Source organism: Psammomys obesus, unplaced genomic scaffold (genome assembly GCF_907164565.1).
Source record: "Psammomys obesus unplaced genomic scaffold, mPsaObe1.curated_primary_1811, whole genome shotgun sequence".
NCBI lineage: Eukaryota > Metazoa > Chordata > Mammalia > Rodentia > Muridae > Psammomys > Psammomys obesus.
The window spans coordinates 1,816,555-1,840,512 of record NW_026591598.1 but is presented as its reverse complement, the minus strand read 5'-3'; the positions used below and the strand labels follow the sequence as shown (position 1 = coordinate 1,840,512).

The following is a 23,958-nucleotide window of genomic DNA, read 5'->3' as shown; positions in this document are numbered from 1 at the left end:
AGCCTGACCCGAAAGAACCTTCAGCCTCTCTGATGGTGGATCCTCAAGTTCCTGAGTGGCGTCTAGTTGGTATCCTTAGATCTTTTCCCTCAGGAAGACTGGATTCATAGGAGATGATTTTTCAGATACACATGGTTGAGCAGATGGAACATTCTGGAAAGAAATCTGGGAGTTCTTGGTGTATGTTTTCATTTATCCTTACCCCATCTCCTCTGCCATACTCAGCACAGAACTGGTCCTCGTCTGTGCCTCTAAGCCCCTCTGAGATGACTTCTCCAGTCTCCTGGAGAGATACAGAGAGGGCTGCTGTCTGTCTACAGAGCACAGGGATGCCGGGAATCAGCACGGCTTCAATTGATTCAGCACTATCTCCCAGAATTCCGTTCCTAGCATCACTTTCACTCCCATCTTCAGTACACCCCAGGTAGACAGGTTCCTGCTGGCTCTTCCTGAGGCTTTCTTAGGGTTTCAGCCTCTTAGAACTCAAGTCTATTTTGTACCCATATCCCAGTTTTCCAGTTTCTAAGCTGTTACTTCTCTCCTTTCCCATTCAGCATGTCCTGTGGAGTTATGTCTGTGATTAAAGACCCTGTCCAGAGAGCGTGTGGAGAGATGATCCTCTGTTTGTCTTCATGTGCTAGAACATTGTTCTTTGGAAGAGAAAAACACTTCCATATAAACTGTGGGTTTTTTAAGTGGGGTGGGAAGAAAACCTGAATGGAAAAAAAGATGAATGGAAACTAAGCATGAAATCCAGTACTTTCGAGTCTGAGGCAGGAGGTTGCTGTGAGTTTGAGGTCAGTGTAGGGTCAATGACAAGATCTTGTCTCAAAAATAAGTAAAAAAAAAAAAAAAAAGGGCTGGGCACACCTGTAATCCCAGCACTCAGGGAGACAGAGGCAGGTAGATCTCTGTAAGTTTGAAGCCAGTCTGGTCTACAAAGTGAGTCCAGGACAGTCAAGGCTACACAGAGAAACCCTGTCTCAAACAACAACAACAACAAAAGTAAAAACCAATCAAATTCACTGGAAGCAGAAGCACATAGTAGGGTAACTGTGATTCTGAAGGATGATTTTAACCATAATGAACCTATCATTTTAGTGTGTAAGAAAATCCAGATGTTACATGAGCAGCTTGGTGAATTGCCTTTCCGGGGTGCACTGCATAAACTCTTAACAGGTATATTAAACGTGAGATCTCAAGGACACTAGTGTTTGGGAGGGTAGTGAGTGCAAGCTGATTAGGCACGATAGCTCTCAGGAGATGTGACGTCCAGGCTCATTGTTCACACATTCAGGGACTGATCTGGGTTATCTCAGAAGCAGACCCCGAGACAAAGACGGGCATACAAGTAGCTTATTTGTGAAACTCAGGAAACACCCGTGGGAAGTGGAGGAAACGAGACAAGGGAAGGAAGACAGTGGGTAAAGTGTTTTTATTCTTAGGTAGCCTTTTGAGTGTGTGTAACATCAAGCCAGATGCTCTCATCCCTCTTCCCTCCCTTTCTTCTTTCTGTCTTTGAACCCATCTTACAGCCCGGGCGGTCCTGAAACTCCCAGTCTTCCTGCTGAGATTATAGGCCTTTGCTGCCATGCCTGGCGGGAAGATAAACTTTTGATCACATCATTCTTTGTAGCAGGATGGCTAGACCATCCCAGGGGCGAGGCCCTGCTAGAAAGCGCTTCTTCATCCACAACCACACCTTAAGGCTTCCTTCACTCTCTTTCTTTTCTTTCCAACAACCATAAAATCTTAGTGAAGGCCCTGTGAGTTTGAGGCCAGCCTGGTTTACAAAGCAAGTCCAGGACAGCCAAGGCTACACAAAGAAACCCTGTCTCAAAAAGCCAAAATAAATAAATAATAAATAAATAAACTCCTGATAAATTACAAATTTTATTCTTTATTTAAAAAATCTTTTTCTGTGCATGGGGATTTTCCCTGCATGTTTATCTGTTTAAACACAGCTCTTTAGCCCTCGAATCACAAATTTTTAAATGGATCACTTAACTTGAAAATGGGACTATTTTAACTTTATTATTTTTACATTAAATTTTAAATGTACTTTTTAGCATTAAAAATTTTTAGTCATTTTTAACATGATAGAAATCCTTAATATAGGTATTTAACCCTTCTTTTCTATTTTCTAGCAAAACAGCATGCAGTTAAGATATAGGGAGAGGCTATCAGTGGACTTGGGGAGGGGCATGCATGAGGAAGGGGGAGGGAGGGTGGGATCAGGAGGGGAGGGGGAGGGGCTTATGGGGGAATACAAAATGAATAAAGTGTAATTAATAGTAAAAAAGTAAATAAAAAATTAAAAAAAAAAGAAATAGGGAGAGGAGTTGAAGGGTTGCACACCTTTAATCCCAGCACTAGGGAGGCAGAGGCAGGTGGATCTCTGAGTTTGAGGCCAGCCTAGTCTACAGAGTCACTTCCAAGACAGCCAGGGCTACACTGAGAAACACCTTGTCTCAAAACAAAACCAGACTGACTGACTAGATGAATGAATGAATGAACGAATGAACAAACAAAGGAACAAATGAATAAATGAAGGAAGGAAGGAGGGAGAGGATCCAGAGCAAGTGTGATGCCTGTACAGAGGCCATTCTACAGGATGAAGTCAGCATAACTCGTACCTCAAAGTGGGGACCTTTAAAACAGAGCATCTGTAAAGACCAGTTTCTTCCACTAGCAGAAACTCCCTTCCAAACTGAGACGCAATTCCAGTCTCCTCACTAAGAAAAGTTTCTGGTAGGTGTGTCAACTGATTAGGTTTACTATCGATTTTTTTATTAAAAGGCTGGACTTTCTTGCCTACAGTGCTTTTATTGTGTTATGGTATATAATATTTTTCTACTTATAGGAGATAAATTGTTCTCCTTTGAATACATTTATTAAAATGAAAAAGGGAGCGGAAACATCATTCAGTTTTGGTCCCAAATTCAGCAAGGTAATAGCTTGTTTTCAGAGAATGTTATAGTTTTAAATTGTACCTGTTAGCAACCTAGTATGTATTTTTCTTAATATGTATGTTTTATGTAAATATGAGTATGTGCTCATATGTCTATATTCCTGTGTGTATGTGTATCCACATGAATTGTCTGTGACTTGTATATTTGTGTGTACATATGGACAGTGAAGTAACTTTAGGCTGAATCATATAAAATTGCCCTTTTGTATGTCAAAACTGTTAAATATCAGGAACTTCATATGGTTTAATTTCATTTTTCCCCCCAAAATGGTGCTGAACCTGCAGTCCCCCTGCATTAGCATCTTGAATGCTGAGATTACAGATATGTACCACTACACGCGATTCAAATGACTATATTTTTCTTTTTCTTTTGTTTTTGTTTTTTGAGACAGGGTTTCTCTGTGTATCCTTGGCTGTCCTAGACTCAGTTTGTAAACCAGGCTGGCCTCAAACTCACAAAGACCTGCCTGCCTCTGCCTTCCCAGCCTATCATATGGATCTTAACACACACACACACACACACACACACACAAGTAAATGAAAACAAAATTATTTTAAACCCACCAGGGCCTCCAAGATGACTCAGCAGGTAAAGCCCCGCCACTCAAGTTGGACAACCTGAGCTCAATCCAAGAACTCATGTAAATGTAGAAGAAAACTAATTCCATAAAATAATCCTGTGACCTCCACACATGTGCCATGATTCATGTGCCACCCACCCCCCCAAAACCACGAAATAAAAACATCTGCCACTAATTACATTGTTTCTGAAAGGCCATTTGAATATTAAAAAAAAATGTAGTACAAGCATAGGAATTCAGATCCTGAAAATCCAAGTAAAAATCTGATGCAGTGATATATCTATAACCCTGGCGTAGGAGGTGAACATGGATGGAGTTCAAGGTCTCACTGTTCAACCAAAAAGCTCTGTTCAGGGGGTGGTGTTTCAATAGGTGGGGAGCAACAGGAGAAGGCACCTTGCATTGACTTCTACCCTCCACAAATGCATGCATGGGCAAGTACACACGTACACACACACACACACACACACACACACACACACACTGATGTGTGTACATCAGTGCATCATGGATACAAAATGTACAGCTGGGTGTGGTGGCAAGTGCTTGCAACCCCAGCACTGGGACACAGAGGCATGAGGGCTATACAAGCTCAAGTCTTGCTCAGGCTACATAGTGCGTTTGAGGCCAGCCTAGGTTAAGTAACAAGATTACAATTTAAGAAAACAGTACTAAGGACCAGTGTGATGCTTCAGTGCAAGGTGCCTGCTGCCAAGCCGGATGACCTGAGCTTGATCCCAGGACCTAAATGCAGGAAGGAGAGACCCAACTTTCAGAAGCCATCATCTTACTCCCACACACGCACCGTTTGCACCATTGTGTACATACCCCTTAAATAAATTTCTAAAAATGTATACACACCCCTTAAATAAATTTCTAAAAATGTATACATACCTCTTAAATAAATTTCTAAAATGTAATTAAAAATTTTTAAAACTGAAATATAAAAAACAGCTTATAATCTTCATAAAGATTATAAACTTTTATATTGTCCTAAATCAATTTTATAAAAATCTCCCAAATTTGTCTTCATATTTCATTTTTTTAGACCAGTGGAAATTTCTGGCAGGTCAGGGATCTCTCAGATCCACTGTGATTCTCAGAAACACAGTTTTAAGTATGTCTTTAATGAATCAAAAGGGAATGCCATGCAAGCTTTCACGTTAGCCCTTTATTTGCATAGAAGAGGCTAGTTGGCTCATTCTAGAAATGTTTGCATTATTATGGTAGAATAAACTAGTACTAACAGATATCAAAATTTCACAATATGATCTGCTTCACAACAGTGTGAATATAATTAATTACACCCACAGCTTGGTTATCTGTAAATCTGCACTTGACATTGTAAACTGAAAACTTTTGTGTGTAGAAAGCCAAGCACTTATATGCCTAAGAAGATACATTTTATTTCTTCTTGTAACACGATTGTAGAGACAGGGAAGGGGGTAAAAAAAAAAAAAGCCCATAATAGAATAAAAAGTGCCCAAACATTAACAGACTCTGACTGGCCTCAGACCAATCACTTGGGATGTCTTATACAAGCATTTGGAGACCACCTCTGAATGGCACATGGTGCCTGATCCAAAATGGCCAATTAGGAGGTGTCTAAGCAGTGCTGTGAAACTTACTATTTAGCAAGCCCTTAGATACGGACAACGCCACACACAAAAGGCCCAAGAGATAAAACTAGCACTTCAGTTTCTCCGGCTCCAAAGGCCTTCCACCCCCTCTCAGCCGTGCGATCCTTCTCTCAGAGGATCGGATGCAACGGTACAGCAGCAGCGTTGAACAAAACTCTCTACTGCCCATTTCTGTCTTTTTTTTTTTTCTTTTCTTTTTTTTCTGCAAATTCCTTTACAGGCCCAGTGTCACTGTTTTCAATTCAGTCAGAGATGACCTTGAGCCAAGATCACAGTCCAAGACAGAATTTTTTTTTTTGCAGGCTCAGAAATGTCTCCTGCATTGTCCCATTTCAATCCGACCCACTACCATACCCACCACACACACAATTTAAGAGAACACCCAGCCCTTTGAGGCCCTAATCACTTGAAGAGGGTGTCCTATATTCATCCCAAAGCGTCATCCTTCACTGAGTACAATACGAAAGTTCTATTTTCCAGCAGCTGGGCAAAAAGCCGCTTCCAACTTGGATTAACTTTCTAGAGGATAGCTTTCCAGATTTTGCTCTGGTAAGTCCCTCCTCTCTCACCATCCTTTAGACCTCTTCCAATGGGTTCAGTTTTGTTTTGTTTTGTTTTGTTTTTTTTCTCGACGTCGTAAGTCGAGACTGAACCTTTAAAGAAGTAAGTTAAAACGAGGCACTGAGCAATGCTAACGCAGTTGGACTGGTGACTTTTAAGAGGAAAATTGGTCTTAGAGACACCCAGCGAGACTATGGGAAGAAAGGGGCCCTAGCTTGCAAGACCGTGAGAAAATAAACTTCCATTGTTTAACACCCGGTGTGCGGTGTTTTTTTTAGAGCAGCCTTAGCAAACTGATACATGCCTTTGGGGACATTAAAAACACATATCCCGGATTTTTTTTTTTTTTAAGTTTATTGTTTTCTAGGCCCCTGCTGCCTTTTGGGTTGTCGTCTATTTATTTTTCTACTTATCGATTTCACCAGGATGCGGTTAGGGGAGAGCAGGAACTGCGTGCTATTTAAGGCTGCATCCTGACGCCGCGAGAAGAATGAAGGAGTGACGGAGAAGCGGCTTCCCCAGGAAGACCCGCAGGCCCGCGGGGTCCCCGGGAGCCTGGGCAGGCGCCGGCGGCCGCGCCGGGCAGCGCCCCTGGGTCTGGCAGCCCCGGCCGGCTTCCGGCTTCCGGGAGGGCGGAGCCACGGGCAGGGCGCCGGCGCGGGCGGCGTGGGGTGGGCGTGGCCCGGGTGGAGGCGCCCGGACTGGGACGGCCGCGAGACGGCCGCGCTCCGGCGTCTGGGCTCGGAGGAGCCCGGGCGGGACGCACGTGCGCGCCGAGCTCCGCTCTCGGGTTGCGGCGGGGGAGAAGCCGGGGTCCAGCCCGGAGGTTGACGGTGCCGTGCATCCCCGCGGAAGCCGCGGGGCGCGCTGGGCGCTGCGGTGTGAGCGTGGAAGGCTGGCGGGAACGGATCCGGAGATCCTTCGGTGAGTAGGCGGCTCCGCTGCGGGGCGGCGGGCTGCTCCGGGTGGATGGCTGCGAGGCTCCGAGGACCGGTCTTCCAGCCAGCTTCTGTGATTGACAGCTGCTTCGGGAGGAACAGCGCAAAGTTTCTGCACTTAGTAAGGAGGCTCCCCCCCCCCCCCATATTCGGGGTTATTTCCACCATCTCCGGTCTCTTTGGACACACGGTCTTTCACCTTTCCTTCTCCCCCAGACTCCAAAGAGCTGCTCCCGCTGCTTTGGGGGTATCAGGTCCACTGGACCTGCTCCCGGTATCAACAGCTATTCATAATGATGAATGGACGATGCGGATGATGGATTTGGGTTGTTTCCAAAGTTGCTGCTACCGGCAGTTCTGCAGTGCCTCTAGTTGCACTTTGACACACCCTATTTCCCACTCGCTGGGAGCACGCACCCCTCTCTGTTTTAATTGCTTCTGAACCGAGGGTTCATTTCATCAGCTCTTGGGGCATCTTGGTTGCTGCTTGCTCATACCAAAATGCAGGCGGCTATGTGGATTGTTTTATCATCTGAGATACTCCAGCTGAACTTTAAGTTCAGATTTCTAGTTGTTGTTTGTTTGTTTTTAATGACTTTAAAAGATGATGCCTCGGGGCTGGTGACATGGCTCAGCCGGTCTTGCAGCCAAATCTGATGTCTTGGGTTCGACCCCCCCCCCCCATAAATAAATACATATAAGTTAATTTTTTTAAGATAGTTCTGTAGTGCAGCTTTAATTGTTAGGGTTTCCTGTAGACCTAACATTGTCTCGACACCGCATCCCGGTGCAGGGTGCTTACCATCCACCACGCTTTTTTTGTTTTGTTTTGTTTTTATACACAGGGAGACTGAAGCTCAGACATAAATGCCCCAGAGCTCTGTACAGGTCTTGGGGTTCTGACGTCAAAGATTCTTTCTTGACTCCAAATGTGTAAGCAGGCAGAAGGAGCATGCAGCATACAGGTGGGAAGTCAGGTCAGGGCTTGTGGGCATTTGTACATTTTGGGTGCTTGTGTCTTTGTATCTGTGGAGTTGAGAGTTCCTTCCGTATCCAAAACATTATTATTTCGGTATTTATGCCAAGTCCTTTAGGCCTTTTTTGCAGTTACAAATACATTTCTGCACTTCCAGCTGATTGATGGATGCTCTGGATCTCTCTTGCCTTTTGCTCTTCAAGCAGACAAAGCAGATTAGTGGGATGGCTCAGTAGGGAAAGGCTCCTGCTGCCAAGCCTCGAAACCTGAGTTCAATCCCTGGTCACCTCCCCACCCCCCCCATAAGTTGTCTTGTGACCTCCACCTAGGCCCCATGGCACAAGCACACACAGACAAACAAACAAATGAATAAAGTTTTAAAAGAAAGCACAGCCAGGCGTGGTGGTGTATGCTTTTAGTGGAAGCACTCAGGAGGCAGAGGCAGACGGATCTCTCTGAGTTTGAGTCCAGCCTCGTCTACAGAGTGAGTTCCAGGTCAGTTAGATCTACACAGAGAAACCTTGTCTCAAACCAAAAGGAAGGAAGGAAGGAGGGAGGGAGGGAGGGAGGGAGGGAAGGAAGGAAGGAAGGAAGGAAGGAAGGAAGGAAGGAAGGAAGGAAGGAAGGAAGGAAGGAAAAGACAAAGCAAGAGCACAAAGGCCTCAAGCCAGCTCGCAGGGCTACCTCCCAAAGAAACCAGCGACTGTTTCCAGAGTTCTTCAGGTCACACTGGTCTCTGATGTTGCAGGGTCTCCACAACTTTGGAGGGTAGAAAATGATGGTCTGAGGAGGAGCACAGAACCGGGAAGGGTGTCATCAAAAGTTGTAGTACTTTTTCCACCAGAAGCTGCACCCCAAGTCAGGCGGGCGCCATCATGCCTCAGCAGCTCCTGATCACCGTGTCCCCCGAGGCGAAGTTGAGGCAACCCAGGAAGACCAAGGAGGGGGCGTCCCTGTGGGACGATGTGACGAAAACGTTTGAAGGAGGAGGTGAGAACAGACTGACGAGGTTGGGCAAAGGGATGGTCCCTTAGGAATAACAAGGTCTATGTGGGGCTCATACTTGTGGTTTTGGGATCCGGGAGATATTTATGAAGGGGACGCTGGGCTCCTGCCTCTGGTTCCTTGTGACTTTTGCTGTGCACCACTTACATTTCCCATCTCCCATTTTCTGTTGTACAGTGTACAATAGGAAGACAGGCCACATGATGCACACACACACACACACACACACACACACACACACACACACGGCCGGGTTCCTGAGTGTAAGGATCAAACGCAGAATCAGGGAATCAAAGGTCTCTGTCCCTCAGGTTTTCTGCAAAGCTCCTGGTCATCTTTGCCCTGGTCAATATTTTTGACAATTATTAATCTTCGTGTCATCGTCTTCTTCTGAGAGACAGGAACAAAATGCCTGACCGATCTCATTTTACCCAAATTGTGAATTCCCTTAAGACATGCCCAAGTCTTAGTCTGTTGTAAGGGGGGAAGGGAACTTAATCTTTCATGTGATCTCTTCATTCATATCCATAATGCATTGTATTTGGCCAAGTCTTTTTGTTTGTTTGTTTGTTTGTTTGTTTTTATGTCCTAACTGAGGGACTTTGGCTAAGCATCTTAACAGGTAAAAAGATGAGTGATTACCTCTCCTTGTTGGTGCTGGTGTTTGGTCAGTGTCTCAGCTGTAGCCCAGCCTGGCCTGTGACGTGCTGTGTAGCAGAGGCTGGTCTAACTCTTTATCCTCCTGCTTCCACCTCCTGAGTACAGGGATTGGAGGTGTGTGCCACCATGCCTGGCGAGTAATTTATCTTGAATGCTTATTATTAATTGCTGAGGGAGACACATAGAGATAAAAATAGCAGATAGCTTTTTTTAAAAAAAGTTCTTTGTCATACAACAGGAAGGATACTGTCCTCTGATTGCATGTTTTAAGGTTTTTCCCAAGGTCTAGAATAGTGTCTTAGTTTTTACTGGGGAAAGCGGGGAAAGTTTTGTTCGTTAAGGAGTGGGTTTCAGAGTGAACTATAGAGTGGGGAACGTTCAGCCTCATCAAAGGTTAAGAATGCGGTGCCAAGCTAGAGCGAGACCCTGTCTGCAGAGAGCAAGCTGAGTGTGGTATGGTGATGTGGAGAAATGGCTATCAGGTTCACCGTTGATCCATAGAATTAATTCCCAGCGCCCTGGAGACAGAGGCAGGCAGGTCTCTGTGAGTTCCAGGCCAGCCACGGCTGCATGCTCTAGCTTGTGGGGTGGCTCCTCTATTTGGTGATCTGGGGAAGACACACGCCTCACGGTTCTTCTCCTTCTACAGCTCTGCTACCCCGTGATGCGGACGGGACCCAACCAGAAAGTTTAACTGATGGAATGGTCCCCAGCGCCCTTGCGGCGGACTCCCAGGTGTGTTGGAGTTTCCTCCCATTTTCCTGACATTCCTTCTTTGTTTTTTTGTTAGTTCGTTTGTTTTTGGTTTTGTTCTTTCTTTATTTTTTTATTTCAAAAAAGTTTATTTACTTTACATCCCAAGGGTGCCCCCTCCCCCTCTCCATTTACCCCCAGAAAAGGAGAGATCCCCCATACCAGTCCTTTCCAGCACATCAAGTCACATCAGGACTGAGCATTTCCTCATCCCCTGAGGCCAGGTGAGGCAGCCCTGCCAGGGGGAAGCGATCCAAAAAACAGGCAATGGAGTCCATGTTGGAAACAGCCCTTCCTTTCCACTTGCCAGGTGACCACATGAAGACCAATCTACCCACCAGCCACATATGTGCAGGGGCCCTTCTTAGTTCTTAAGGATGTGAACTGCCTTTTTATTTACTTATTTATTTTTTGAGAAGCGGAAGTAGGTTGAGACCAATAATTCAATCTGGGGAGGTCCAGACAAGTTACTTACATATAAAAACCTAGGCTCCTGCGGTGGCAGTTTTCATTTTTTATAAAGTGGCTTCATCCGGAATGAACATTGTCCCGATTTGAGGGTAGAAAGCAAAGACGGTGGTTCTACCTGGCTCCAAAGCAACAGGTTCACTTGGCATCTAAGTTAGACGTGTGTAAAGTAAGGACTTGGGGAGGAGGCTCAACAGATAAGAGTGTTTGCCGCACAGTGGTGAAGACTAGAGTTCAGGCCCCAGCCTCAGCATAACAGACTGGATGTGCATGTAGCCCCAGTGCTGGGGGGGGAGTTGCTGGTTGCCGGCCTCGCTGAAGAAGCACGGGTTCAGAGAGAGACCCTGCCTCGACAGAACAAGGTGGACAGTGACACAGGAGCTCACCTAACGCCCTCCTTAGGGTCTGCACCTGTGTAATCACAGGCGTGTACGCCTGCACGCGTGTACATTTATTACACACACACACACACACACACACATTTCATATGTGACAGATTAGAAAAGCAGATTCTGCCAGGCATGGCAGCACATGCTTTTAATCCCAACGAGGCCAGCCTGATCTACACAGTGAGTTCCGGGTTAGCCAGGACTACACAGAGAAACCCTGTCATTCCCCCCCCCCAAAAAAAAAAAAGCCATTTCTAACAAAAATGACCATCAAAATGTGTAAGTGAGAATTAAATTCCAGGGATGCCAACATCCATGTTGGGCACCTCAAAATTGCCTGTAAGCTGGGCATGATTGTACACACTTTTAATCCCAGCAGGTAGGAGGTAGAGGCAGTCAGATTTCATGAGTTCAGAGCCAGCCTAGTCTACAGAGTGAGTTCTGGAACAGCCAGGAATACACAGAGAAACCTTGCCTTGAAAAACAAAAAGCTGTCTGCAGCTGTCTCCAGGAGATCCAACACTCCCTCCCGCCTCTGTGGTCGCCTGCGTGCGTGTGTACATTCCTCCCACCCCCACATGTCTGTACACACACAATTAAAATAAATATTTTTATTTAAGAAAGTTTGTTGAAAATGTGAGATGCAAAATCCAGTGTTTCGGGGCCTGTTTTGTCTTGTTTAGTAGTCCAGAGCAATTTTAAAAAGTGAGTTCTTTCTAACTTCAATCTCTTCGGCTAAGCAGCTTAACTGCTTGTTATCTTTGTTCTAGGATTGAAAGTCATGTGCGCTTAGTTATGGTACCACAAAAGGAGCAAAGCCAAGAGCAGTCCAGTTGCCTAGCTTGTTTTCATAATTCACATACTTGGAATCTCTTCTTTACGTTTATCAAAAATTGGATTCTTGGTGGGCCCACAAGATGGCTTATCAAGTAAAGGGGCTTGGCTCAACGCCTGATAATCTGAGTTCGGTTCCCCAGATCCTCAAGGTGGAAGGAGAGCACCGACTTCCGCAAGGCGTCTTCTGATCTCCAAGGCATTTTGTGGCCCTCCCCTAATGCATAAATAATAAGTGTAATGAAAAATTTAAAGCCCAGCTTCTCGGTACCAGGAAAGGATTGCATTTCTATTGAAGTATCTGAAGTACAGGTGACCGGTAAGGAAATACAGGCGTGTGATTCAGGTGGGTGCCCTGGCACACACCTATAACCTCAGTACTTCGGACTAGTCTCAGAGGCTGAGATCCACAGCGCCCTGGCCCAGGGTTAAATCAACAGTAACAGTTGCTGGAAAGAAGTGACGGACCAACCAAGTGATGTAGAGAAGGGCAGGCACGCAGCATTTGTGAGTTTCCGCTGAGGTTGTGAGGAGATCGCCGATTTTATGGCTGATCTTGAGTCACTCCTGTTATTGTAAGTGGCCTGGATAAATTCTCTGGTTTACTTGGTGTAGTTCATGCCCTATCTGGAGTCAGTAGATCCTGTTTCCAATCTCTGCCGGAAGTCACCCAACAGGGAGCGTCCTCGACAGATTTTGTTCCCCCCTTCACTCCATCTGTGCTTAAAGTCTAGCAATGTGGCCTTGCCTACAGTCTACTTTGATCTAACTTGGCTCTCTGGTTTTTCCATTACTGTTTTCACAGAGCCATTTTCCCATCTGTCTTTTTTTTTTTTTTTAAAGATTTATTTATTTTATGTATATGAGTATTTTATCTGCATTTACATCTGCCAGAAGAGGGAATCAGTTCACATTATAGATGGTTGTGAGCCACCATGCGGTTGCTGGGAATTGAACTCATGACCTTTGGAAGAGCAGACAGTGCTCTTAACCACTGAGACATCTCTCCCCCCCATCTGTCTATTTAAAGTCTCTGTCTATAGTGCGACTTACACAGCTGGCCTTGCTTACACAGGTGGTCATTGAATGGTTGCTTCTGTGTGTATTTTATTCTTTGTCCTATTTGTATTTGTTACTTTGTTCTTCTAGTAGCTTCTTTTGGATTGAATACTTTTTCAGTGTTCCATTTTTGTCTTCTGATGATTTCTGGCTACTATGTAAAAGTCCCATGTGATGAATTCTTGTCAACCCAGTTACCCTGACCTTGTCTGCATCAGCCCTGTTGACCTTTAGTGACATTTGCTGCTCTTGCAAAGACCTGGGTTGTGCCTAGCATCCACAAGGTTACTCATAATTGTCCATAACTCCAGTTCCCTAGGATCCATTGCCCTATTCTAACATGCGTGGTGCACACACATACATGTAGACAAAAGGCTCATACATGTAAATAAATCTTAAAACAAAAACAAACAACAGACAACAACAACAAAAACGAAGCGGGTGGTGGCAGCTCATGCCTTTAATTCCAGCACTTGGGAGGCAGGAAGACCTCTTCAGTTGGAGGCCAGCCTAATCTACAGAGTTCCAGGACAGCCAGGGCTACACAGAGAAACCCTGTCTTGAACTGCATCCCTCCCTCAAAAAGGAGTTCCATCTGAGCATAATCGGAAGGTCTATCATCAAGAAAAGACTCAACAAATGTTGGTGAGGATGTAGGAGAAAGGAATGACGTCCTCTGTGGGATTGTAAATGAATACAGCCATTATGGAAGTCAGCATGGAGGTTTCTCAAATAAGACTTCCATATGACTCCATTTTACCACGCCTGGCACATACCCAAAGGGTCTGTATCCTACCACAGAGACAGCTGCACATCCGTGTACATTGCTGTACTGTTCACATAGCAAGAAAAGGAAACCAGCCTAGATGCCCCATCAGCAGGTGAAGGGACAGTGCAGATGTGGTACACGCACGATGGAACTTCATTAAGCTGTAAAAAAAAAAAAAAAAAAAAAAAAGGCATGACAGGAAAATGGATGGATCTAGGAATTGCACCCAGACTCAGAAAGATAAATACTTGTATTGCTCTTACGATGTCTACACATCTGTGTATAGATGGGGTAAGTGTGGAAAGACAGACGGAAAGCATGAGAGGGAAGAAGACCCGTTCAAGTGGGAGAGACCAGTGAGAAAGGTGACATGAGAGTAGGAAGGAGGCTGTGGGTGAGCAGAAGGGACAGGTGGGCTTCAGGGGCCTGAGGGAGAAGAAGGTTGGAGAATCAGCAAAAACAAATATTGTTTTAAGGTGACACAGTGATGGGCTGGAGAGATGGCTCAGAGGTTAAGAGCACTGGCTGCTCTCCTGAAGGTCCTGAGTTCAATTCCCAGCAACCACATAGTGGCTCACAACCATCAAAGATGAGATCTGGTGCCCTCTTCTGGCCTGCACGTGTATATGCATGTAGAACACTGTATACATAATAAATAAATAAGCAAATAAATCTTTTAAAAAGATGCCACAGTGATACCTAATTCATGTATGCTAATTAAAACTTTTCTCTAGAAACGTAAAAGGATGCCTGGGTATTAGGGACAGTTATTGCGAATGCAGAAGCACCTCCTTCCACACCCCGCTCGACTCTGCTCCCATCTCTTCCCGTTTGCCCTTGCCCCAGAGCTGCTTCTATCCATGCTGCTCTTGCTCCTCAGACGGATGTCCACCCTGAGGCCTTTTGGGCCATTCTAGAATGCTCTCCCCTCAGACTTCCACACAGCTCTTCCCCACCGAATCAGTACCTCTAGCCAAACAGTGCCTTTCAGAGAACACTGCTTTCCACGGCACCTTAGAGACAAGCTCGCCTCGACTCTCCCTGGCTTTCTCACTTCTTCGTACCTTTTTTCCTGTCCTATGTATTTAATTATTTATAGCAGTCTCTAGACAACCAACAAAGACACCCAGGGGCTGCTTCTGGGAAAATTGGTGTGGAGTCTCTGAACTTGGAATGCTGCCCGAGCTCCTGAGTCTTTTCCTGGGGGGGGGGGGGGGGCTCTGACTCCTCTGGCTGTTTGATATTGTAGGAATCACTGACTTTCAAGGACATAGCTGTGGACTTATCCCAGGAGGAGTGGGGACAACTGGCTCCTGCCTACCGGGAGTTGTATCGGGAGGTGACGCTGGAGAACTACAGGAACCTGGTGTCAGTTGGTAAGGACCAGCCAGCCGTTCTCATGGCATTTGTGTTGCTGTGATAAAATTTTCCTACAAAAAAAGCAGCTTAAGGAGGAGAAGGCTTATTTGGCTCATAATTTTGGGGACGTTGAGGCTAGGACTTAAGCATCAGATCATCAGTAAAGAGCAAAGACTAGAATACATCCTTGTTTGCTTGCTTGCCCTCAGCTAGCTTTCTCTGCTCTAATGTAGTCCAAAGCCTCACACTAGGGAATGGTACCACCCACAATGCACTGGGATCTTTGCACTGGGATCTTTTCCCGTCAATTAAGACAGCCTCCCATACCAACTTGATCTAGACAGTTCTTCAATTTAGAATTGTCTCAGGTTATTCAAGGTCGTGTCGAGTTGACAATTAAAAATTAACCATCACACTGGCTGTCCCCTACAAACCTGCTTGCTGTAAGAGGGCCATAGTTGCTAAACTCTTTAAAAAAAAAATTTTTTTTTTTATTTATTTTATGTATATGAGTGATCTATCTGTATGCCAGAAGAGGGCGTCAGATTCCAGTATAAATGGTTGTGAGCCACCATGTAGTTGCCAGGAATTGAACTCAGGACCTCTGGAAGAGCAGACAGTGCTCTTAACTGCTGAGCCATTTCTCCAGCCCCATTGCTAAACTTTTGATGTCATGGGTCTGTTGGGTTTTGGCTATGGGTTTTGTATTAAGGATGTCTTGTTCCTTTGAAGCCAGGGCATAACAGGTGACTTCCTTAAGGAACAGCTTTATTTCGTAGAGCTAGAAAAGAAGGATGTGGCTTTGTTGGTTATCAGAAACCGGGTATACTGAAAGCTGGAATTACACTCTGGGGTGGTTCTAAAACAGCAGCTTCAACAGTCACAATTTTTCTTTAACTCCATAAGCAGGATGTCAACTTTCCAAGCCTAGTGTGATTTCCCAGTTGGAGAAAGGAGAAGGACCATGGATGGCAGAGAGTCGAGGCCCAGAGGATCCCATTTTAGGTGAGACCAGGGTAGAGGAGCCCTTTGGGTAGGTAGACCAGAGGGCTCGGGGTCTTCCCGGGCTATGGGGAAGGCTCAGGACACTGACGGAACTGGTATAGCTCTCCTTTCCTCCCCTCCCCATTGCGCCTCTCCTTCCCAAGCCTTTGTCAGAGTCTCTGCAATTAGAAGGGAGAGAAGTCTTGCCCTCAGAGTTAAACTGATTTCCTCACAGAACCAGACCTTCAGTTGATGTGAAATGCCTCATAGATATTTGCTGTCTTCTACGACAGGTCTTTTTTTTTTTTTTCAGTGTCACGTTACAGTCTACAAATCTTTTTTTTTGCTTTCTATTTCTCCTTTTCTCACTATGATTTTATAATCCAACTTCAGTTTTCAGAGTATTGTGGGTACAGGCCAGAACTATCACACTCTCGTTGATTTCTCCAAATTAATATTCACATTGATTTGAAGTAGTCAGACATTTTGCTTTACCCTGTTATAAACAGCAATTACATGTGCATCCTCCTGGGTTTTATCATCCACAACTGATACTGATGAGAATAATACAGTTCAGGGCAGAAAGCTGCCTGCAGACACCAGATCACAAAACAAGCAACAAACTTTTATTCATTGTTTTAGGCATTTTGAAACAAGATATTACTCTGTAGCCCACACTGGCTACAGAGAACAATGAAAGCTGCACTGAGTGGTTTTTGTTTGTTTGTTTGTTTTTAACCTGTTTCTCCATGGAGTCTTAAAAGTAACTTTGTAGAAGGTTGTTAAAAAGCAGCATCAGCCAGCCACTGTGGTACTAACTGCAGTTCTAGAGGGAGGGGCAGGAGGATTAGGACCTCAAGGTCATGCTCGCCTCTGTAGGAGGAGTGGGGCTAGCCTGGACTACTTGAAACTGAAACAGATAACAAGTATCTATTTAATTCAGTGAAATAACAAAATTCCAATTTCAAAGTTCAATCTTGCTTTATTCTCTTCCTTAGTTTTGGAGTGGGGTACACAGATGGTCCCTTCCCATCATCCCCCACTCCTCTCCAGGGTCAGAGCCAAGACCCGCTTAAGTTAGACTTCATTGTTGTCTCTGTTTAGAGCTTGAAGTTTGAAAATGCTTAAGATCCTGCTACTGATTGAAAACTCTTACAGGAAATTATTCCTTCCATGAATACAAACCTGTCACCTGAAATATTAGTTAGTAATAGTGTAATGAATTACTAAGTAAAAAAAGCTACTCATGTTGTGGCACAGGCCTGTAATCCCTGCACTCAGGGAGGCAGAGGCCAGCCTGGTGTACAAAGTGAGTCCAGGGCAGCCAAGGCTACACAAAGAAACCCTGTCTCAAAAAGCAAGCAAACAAACAAAACAAAAACAAGAAAATAGTCAGAATTTTTTAAAAAAAATTATTTTGTTTTTTGACATTCATGCATCATATACATTCAGATTATTATATTAATAATCTAATCTCCTTCCTACCTTTATTTTGAGTCTCAAAAAAAATTAAATAGATAAAAATTAAAAGCCAAAAATCAAGTCAGAGTTTTAAAGGACATTATCTCAGACATAGTAGCAGCATCCATTTTGGGTTTCTTACAAGTTCCCTTTTCATAAATGATATTTCATGGATATATTAAGAGCTATAGGGAACATAACTAAACCCAAGAACATGGTAATTACTACTTTTAACTAATGGTAGTATGACGTTCTTGTGAGTGCTCTTATTTAAGATCCCCTGTTCTGAACTAGTGGCTTTGTGCTTGGGGGATGACATCTTTTTAATTTGGGGGCGATTACTTTTCAAAAGTAGTTGTCAATTTAAAGCCATATCCTTGAAGGCATAGGTCTTCAGTGTCATTCTTTAGTGTCATTAGAACACAGCTAAACCGTGTGTGGGACACACAGTTAGCATTTGAAAGGTAGAGGCCAGAGAGCAGGTACTTTAGCCATATGAGACCCTGTCTTAAAAAAGGGAGAGACAGTGACTAAGAGAGAATTGAATGTTGCAAATTTTACAACATATAAAGTCAGATGCAGCTGGGCACCTGTAATCCCAGCACTTAGGGAGGCAGAGGCAGGCAGATCTCTGTGAGTTCAAGGCTGGCCTGGTCTACAAAGTGAGTCCAGGACAGCCAGGACTACACAGAGAAACCCTGTCTTGAAAAATCAAGAAAGGAAGGAAGAAAAAGAAAGAAAGATGAATAAAATCAGATGCAAGTAACCTAGGAACTGTTTCTTTGCATTTTGTTGTTTCTTTTTGAGATAGAGTCTCAAGTATCTTAAGTTGGTCTTGAACCTACTGTCTAGCCATTGATGACTTTGAACCCTCCACTTCGTGACTGATGGGTACAAGCATAGGCCATCCTGTCTAATTTGTGCCCAGGGTTTCGTGTAAGCTGGGCAAGCACTGGCGTTCTCTATTTCTTTTTATTTTTTAAAGATTTATTTATTTAATGTTGATGAGTACTCTTTCTGCATGTACACCTACACAGCAGAAGAGGGCATCAGATCCCAGTAAGAGATGGTTGGGAGCCACCATGTGGTTGCTGGGAATTGAACTCAGGACCTCTGGAAGAGCAGACAGTGCCCTTAACCACTGAGCCATCTCTCCAGCCCCTGTTTTCTATTTCTTAATTCACTTCTTACTGCAGTCAGCATAACTGTATCTAAATACAGTAAAAATCTCATGCTGCTTCCTGTACTGTTATCTAAATTTCTTCTGCAACATCAATTTGATTTTTTTTCAAACAAAGCATAATGAATTGAGTTTTTGTTTTGTTTTGTTCTGTGTTTTTTTTTTTTTTCTTCTTCTTCATTTCTTTCAGATGTGAAGAATAAACCAGAAGCCAAGGAATCAACGGCAGAGAATGACATTTCCCTCAAGTTCTGTCATGGCATCATGAGTGAAAGGCTCAGAAAGGGTGATGTAGTTTGTTCTACACTGAAAAAAGCCTCCAGCTATGATACAGGAGAAAGGCAGCGGGGAGCCCGCGGGAAAGGTGTGAGACAAGCCGTTTTGACCCACAAAAAGCGACACCAAGAAGGGAACAAACTGGGGGGAAACCTCCAGGGTTCCAACGTTATTTTAGAACAGAAGCCCCAGAGCTACAGCCCAGCCAGGAGGAGGAACAAATCTAAATCCGATTCGGTCAGCCGTCCGATGAGCTGCGTAAGGGCCCGGATGTATGGCTGCAGTGTGTGTGCAAAGATGTTCAAACAGCCCGTCCACCTCGCTGAGCACGTGAGGGTCCACACGGGCGAGAAGCCGTTCCGGTGTGAGCAGTGCGGCCGGGCCTTCAGCCAGAGCGCCTCCCTGAGCACGCACCGGAGGATCCACACGGGCGAGAAGCCCTTCCGGTGCGAGGCGTGCGGCCGGGCCTTCCGGCACCGCTCCTCGCTCAGCCAGCACCGCCGCACCCACACCGGGGAGCGGCCCTTCGCGTGCGACCGCTGCCCCAAGGCCTTCAGCCAGAACGTCAGCCTGAGCCAGCACCTGAGGACGCACTCCGGAGAGAAGCCCTTCGGCTGCCGCGAGTGTGGGAAGGCCTTCCGGCAGGTCCGCCACCTCAGCGAGCACGCGCGGATCCACACGGGCGAGAAGCCCTACGCGTGCCCCGCCTGCTGCAAAACCTTCAGCCACAGGGCCTACCTCACACACCACCAGCGAACCCACACCGGGGAGCGGCCCTACGCCTGCGCCGAGTGCGGGAAAGCCTTCAGGCAGAGGATCCACCTCAGCAACCATCAAACGGTCCACACGGGCGTGAGGGCCTACGAGTGCGGCCGCTGCGGGAAGGCCTACCGGCACGACTCCTCCTTTAAGAAACACCAGAGGCGGCACAGCGGGGAGAAGCCTTACGAGTGCAGCGAGTGCGGGAAGTCCTTCAGCTACAACTCGTCCCTGAGCCGCCACCATAAAATACACAGGAGGAACGCTTGCCGAGACACCGGACGTGAGGACGAAAGGCAGCTCCAAACTGGCGACTGACTCAGAGCTTTAAAATTTCAGGACCCAAACAAACTTGAGAAATTGATAACAGCGACAGCGGCAACTCTCGACTTTGCCAATAGCGTAAATAAACACTCCTTTGATTACTACGGCCTGACACTCATGTGCAGTGATAAATTTGGCATTAAAAAAAAATCAGTTATTTTTTTATTATTTCATGATAAATTAATAAATTATACCTTTATGGACTCGCTGATTTGCAGACTGGTGTTTGGGAACTGCTGTTTGAAATGTTACCCCTGGTCTGGGGAGGTGGCTCCGCAGATAAGGCACGATCCGCTGAGCATTGTAATTACCTAATCTGGATCTTACCCATGTGGTAAGAGAGAATTGGCCCCAAAAGCTGTCCTCTGGTCTCTATGGGTGCACACACGCAGCCTGTTTAATTTTAAAATATTATCCATGTCTCTTATTCGAGTCACAGTTTTGAGAATCTTTTCTCCAATCTTATGCCAGCTTTCTAAATACCTGTGCTCTTTTTTTTTTTTTTTTTTTCTGAGACAGGGTTTCTCTGTGTAGCCTTAGCTGTCCTGTAACTCACTTTGTAGACCAGGCTGGCCTTGAACTCACAGAGATCTGCCTGCCTCTGCTTCCTGAGTGCTGGGACTAAAGGTGTGTGTCACCATCACCTGGCTACCTGTCTGTGCTCTTTTAAATAACTAATTTATTGATGTTCAACATTGAATTAAATCTAGGGTATTGTGCATGATTGGCAAAAGCCATCACTGAACAACATCCCAACTTTTAAGTGTTGACACTGGGCTAAGTTGTCTAGGCTGGCCCTGAACTCCTGATGCTTCTGTCTCAGCATTCTGAGTAGCTGAGATACAGGCTTATGCTGTAATTTGAGGCTCAGCTCAAACAGCTGCTGAGTATAGCCAGGAGGTCTTTCGTTAGGTTTGCAGAGATGGCCAGACTTGACATTGCCACGTGAAATCCACACTTGAGAACCCTGTAACTGGGGCTAAAGAGATGGCGCAACCATTAGAAGACTATACTGCTCACCCAGCACTCGCCTCCAGCCACTCAAATTCACACTCAAGAACCCTGAATGTGGAGCTGGAGAAATGTCTCACCATTAAGAACATATACTGCTCTTGCAGGGGACTCAGGTTTGGCTCCCACACTCACCTTAGGCTGCTCACAACTGCATGTTACCTCCAGGACCAAGGGCATCCAATACCTCTAGCCTTTGTAAGTACTACACATAAATTCACAAACCCAAATCCAGAGGTGTGTGCAGGCATGTACACACACAGGTAATTTTTAAAAGCTTAATCTCAGAGTAACTACAATCTTGTATCAGGCTCAATTCATAAGTATCCTTGAGTCAATGCAACCCCTAAATTGCAAAATGGAGACTGTTGAAGATCATCTAGCTAACTATATAATATCTGAATTGTTTGTTTCTAGCTATTTATTTACCTGTTCAACCTAGGAAACATTTTTGTAATTAACTAAACTAGTATCTAACATAACCACGAGTTTAATTGTCTGACTTGCTAATTTGCAGGTCTTATCCTAAACAGTTCGTTCGTAATAGCAGCTTTCCAAAGAACTAGAACTAAACATTGCATTTTAAAGATTTACATAGATATAAAACATTAGCATATGCCCTGGTGCCCTCTTCTGGCATGTAGGCAGAATACTGTATAAATAATAAATATTAAAAGGGAGAAAAAAAGAAAGGAAGCTAGGTGTGTGGTGGCACACACCTTTAATCCCAGTGCAGATGCAGGAAGGGAATTGAGTCCAGCCTGGTCTACAAAGCAAGGACAGCCAGAGCTATTACACAGAGAACTCCTTTCTCAAAACCCAATAAAAAAATAAATAAATATGAAGAAAGTTAGTTATAACATTTGCTGTCCAGTCTCTGCACGCTGACTGGAACAGTCTGTGATGCTGGACAATCTAGCTAGCTGTTTTAAAAATGTCCCAGATGAACCTGCCACAGAGGGCCTCTGAAAGGCTCTGCCCTGCAGACTATCAAAGAAGTTGAGACTTTATGACCAACTGTTGGGCAGAGTGCATGGAATCTTATGTAAGAAGTGGGAAATAGTAAGATCTGGAGAGGACAGGAACCCCACAAGGAGAGCAACAGAATTGGAAGATTTGAACACAGGGGTCTTCCCAGAGACCCATACTCCAGCCAAGTACCAGGCATGGAGATAACCTAGAACCCCTGTGCAGATATAATCCATGGCAATTTAGTGTCTAAGTGGGTTTCATAGTAATGGGAAGAGGGACTGCCTCTGACACAATCTGATAGGCCTGCTCTTTGATCACTCCCCCTGAGGGGAGAGCAGTCTTACCAGGCCACAGAAGATGACAATTCAGCCACTCCTGATGTGATCTGATAGACTAAGATCAGAAGGAAGGAGAGGAGGACTTCCCCTATCAGTGGACTTGGGGAGGGGCATGCATGAAGAAGGGGTAGGGAGAGTGGGACTGGGAGGGGAGGAGGGAGGGGCTTATGGGGGGGATACAAAGTGAATAAAGTGTAAATAATAATAATAATAAAACTAAAAAAAAATGTCCCAGATGAGGCCATCTTGAGGTAAGATCACCTGGGATACTTTTGCTTGTTTGTTTGTTTGTTTCTGGTCCTCTTACTCTGCAAACATACAAACTTCTGAAGGTATTATACATTTCTGCTTAATACATGTATGGAACGTGCAGTGAGCACAGTTGAAGATGATTCTCTGTTCTTTAATCAGGTAAGGCATTTGTTTTTCTTTAGAAGTGAGTTTGGACTGTATAATCAAACTGTAATATGAATTTTTATCTGTATCTATACCATTAAAAAAAAAAAAAAGGCATGATGGAGGCTGAGATGGCTCAGCAGTTAAGAGCACTGACTGTTCTTCCAGAGGTCCTGAGTTCAGTTCCCAGCAACCACATGGTGGCTCACAACCATCTGTAATGAGATCTGGTGCTCTTTTCTAGTGTGAAGGCACACATGCAGGCAAAATATTGTATAAATAATAAGTAAATCTTAAAAAAATAAAAGAAGCATGATAAGTCCTGAAGATTTTGTAGCCCAAAATTTATTAGCCATGCATAGTTGAAGTCCTGGCTGGAGACATTTTCTTTTCTTTTTTTTGGTTTGTTGAAACAGGGTTACTCTGTGTATCCTTGGCTATCTTGGACTCACTTTGTGAACCAGGCTGGCCTCAAACTCACAGAGGTCAACCTGCCTCTGCCTCCCCAAGTGCTGAGATTATAGATGTGTGTCACCACACCCTGCTAGCTGGAGACGTTCTCATGTCTCAGCCTGTCTCAGAGGTGCTCCCATGTAGACAGTTCAACAGATTATGTTATCTCTCCTGTTTAGTCTTCTGGAGTTATTTCCTTCTATCTTCAGCCAAGATCTTCAGGAGGTCACCTCCCCTGTCAAATCTGATTTTTATCCACTTGGATGGAATCCATAGTTTTTCTTCTCTTGTAGAAACAAATGCAAAACATCTTCTCCAACATCACACATTTCCTGCTTTCCATTCTGAAGTTAGGACATCCTTAAAATAGGGTTTTTTTTAATGCCTTTTATTTTAATATAGGACGTTTTAATTCAGAAGTTTTTTTCCTCCATAATTCAATGTCTCTCAGCAGCTGTTGTTTTGTTTTGTTTTGTCATTAGCATCCAAAAAATTAGAAGTTAATAAAGCACTATGCAATCTATCTCTGGGGGTCTTTGTTACCCCTTTTTGTTTGTTAGGCCTCTCTTTTAATGTATGATTAGATCTCTCTACAACTGCTTGTCCTGTAGGATTGTGTGGTATACCTATAATATACTTTATATTATAATACACGAAATTTTGCTTCATTTTACTAGAGACATATGCTGGAGCATTGTCAGTCTTAATTTGTACAGTTATCCCATAATAGCCATAGCTTCTAAAGAATGTACAGTTACAGAATCAGCTCTTTCAGAACTTAAAGCAGTTGCCCATTGGAATTCTGAACACAAACCTATGGCATGGTACATATACTTCAGTT

The 23,958-nt window shown here is 44.6% G+C and overlaps 1 protein-coding gene across 1 annotated transcript; it reads left to right on the top strand.

The window, feature by feature from the left end:
• The first annotated feature begins 6,179 nt into the window (after positions 1–6,179).
• Positions 6,180–20,150, top strand: LOC129679644 (zinc finger protein 69 homolog). Its single transcript, XM_055610963.1, has 7 exons — positions 6,180–6,184; positions 6,276–6,677; positions 8,512–8,657; positions 9,982–10,067; positions 14,854–14,980; positions 15,870–15,968; positions 18,779–20,150. The coding sequence occupies exons 1-7, from the start codon at positions 6,180–6,182 to the stop codon at positions 19,939–19,941; spliced, it is 2,028 nt and encodes a 675-aa protein (XP_055466938.1). The 3' UTR covers positions 19,942–20,150.
• The last annotated feature ends 3,808 nt before the right edge of the window (positions 20,151–23,958 follow it).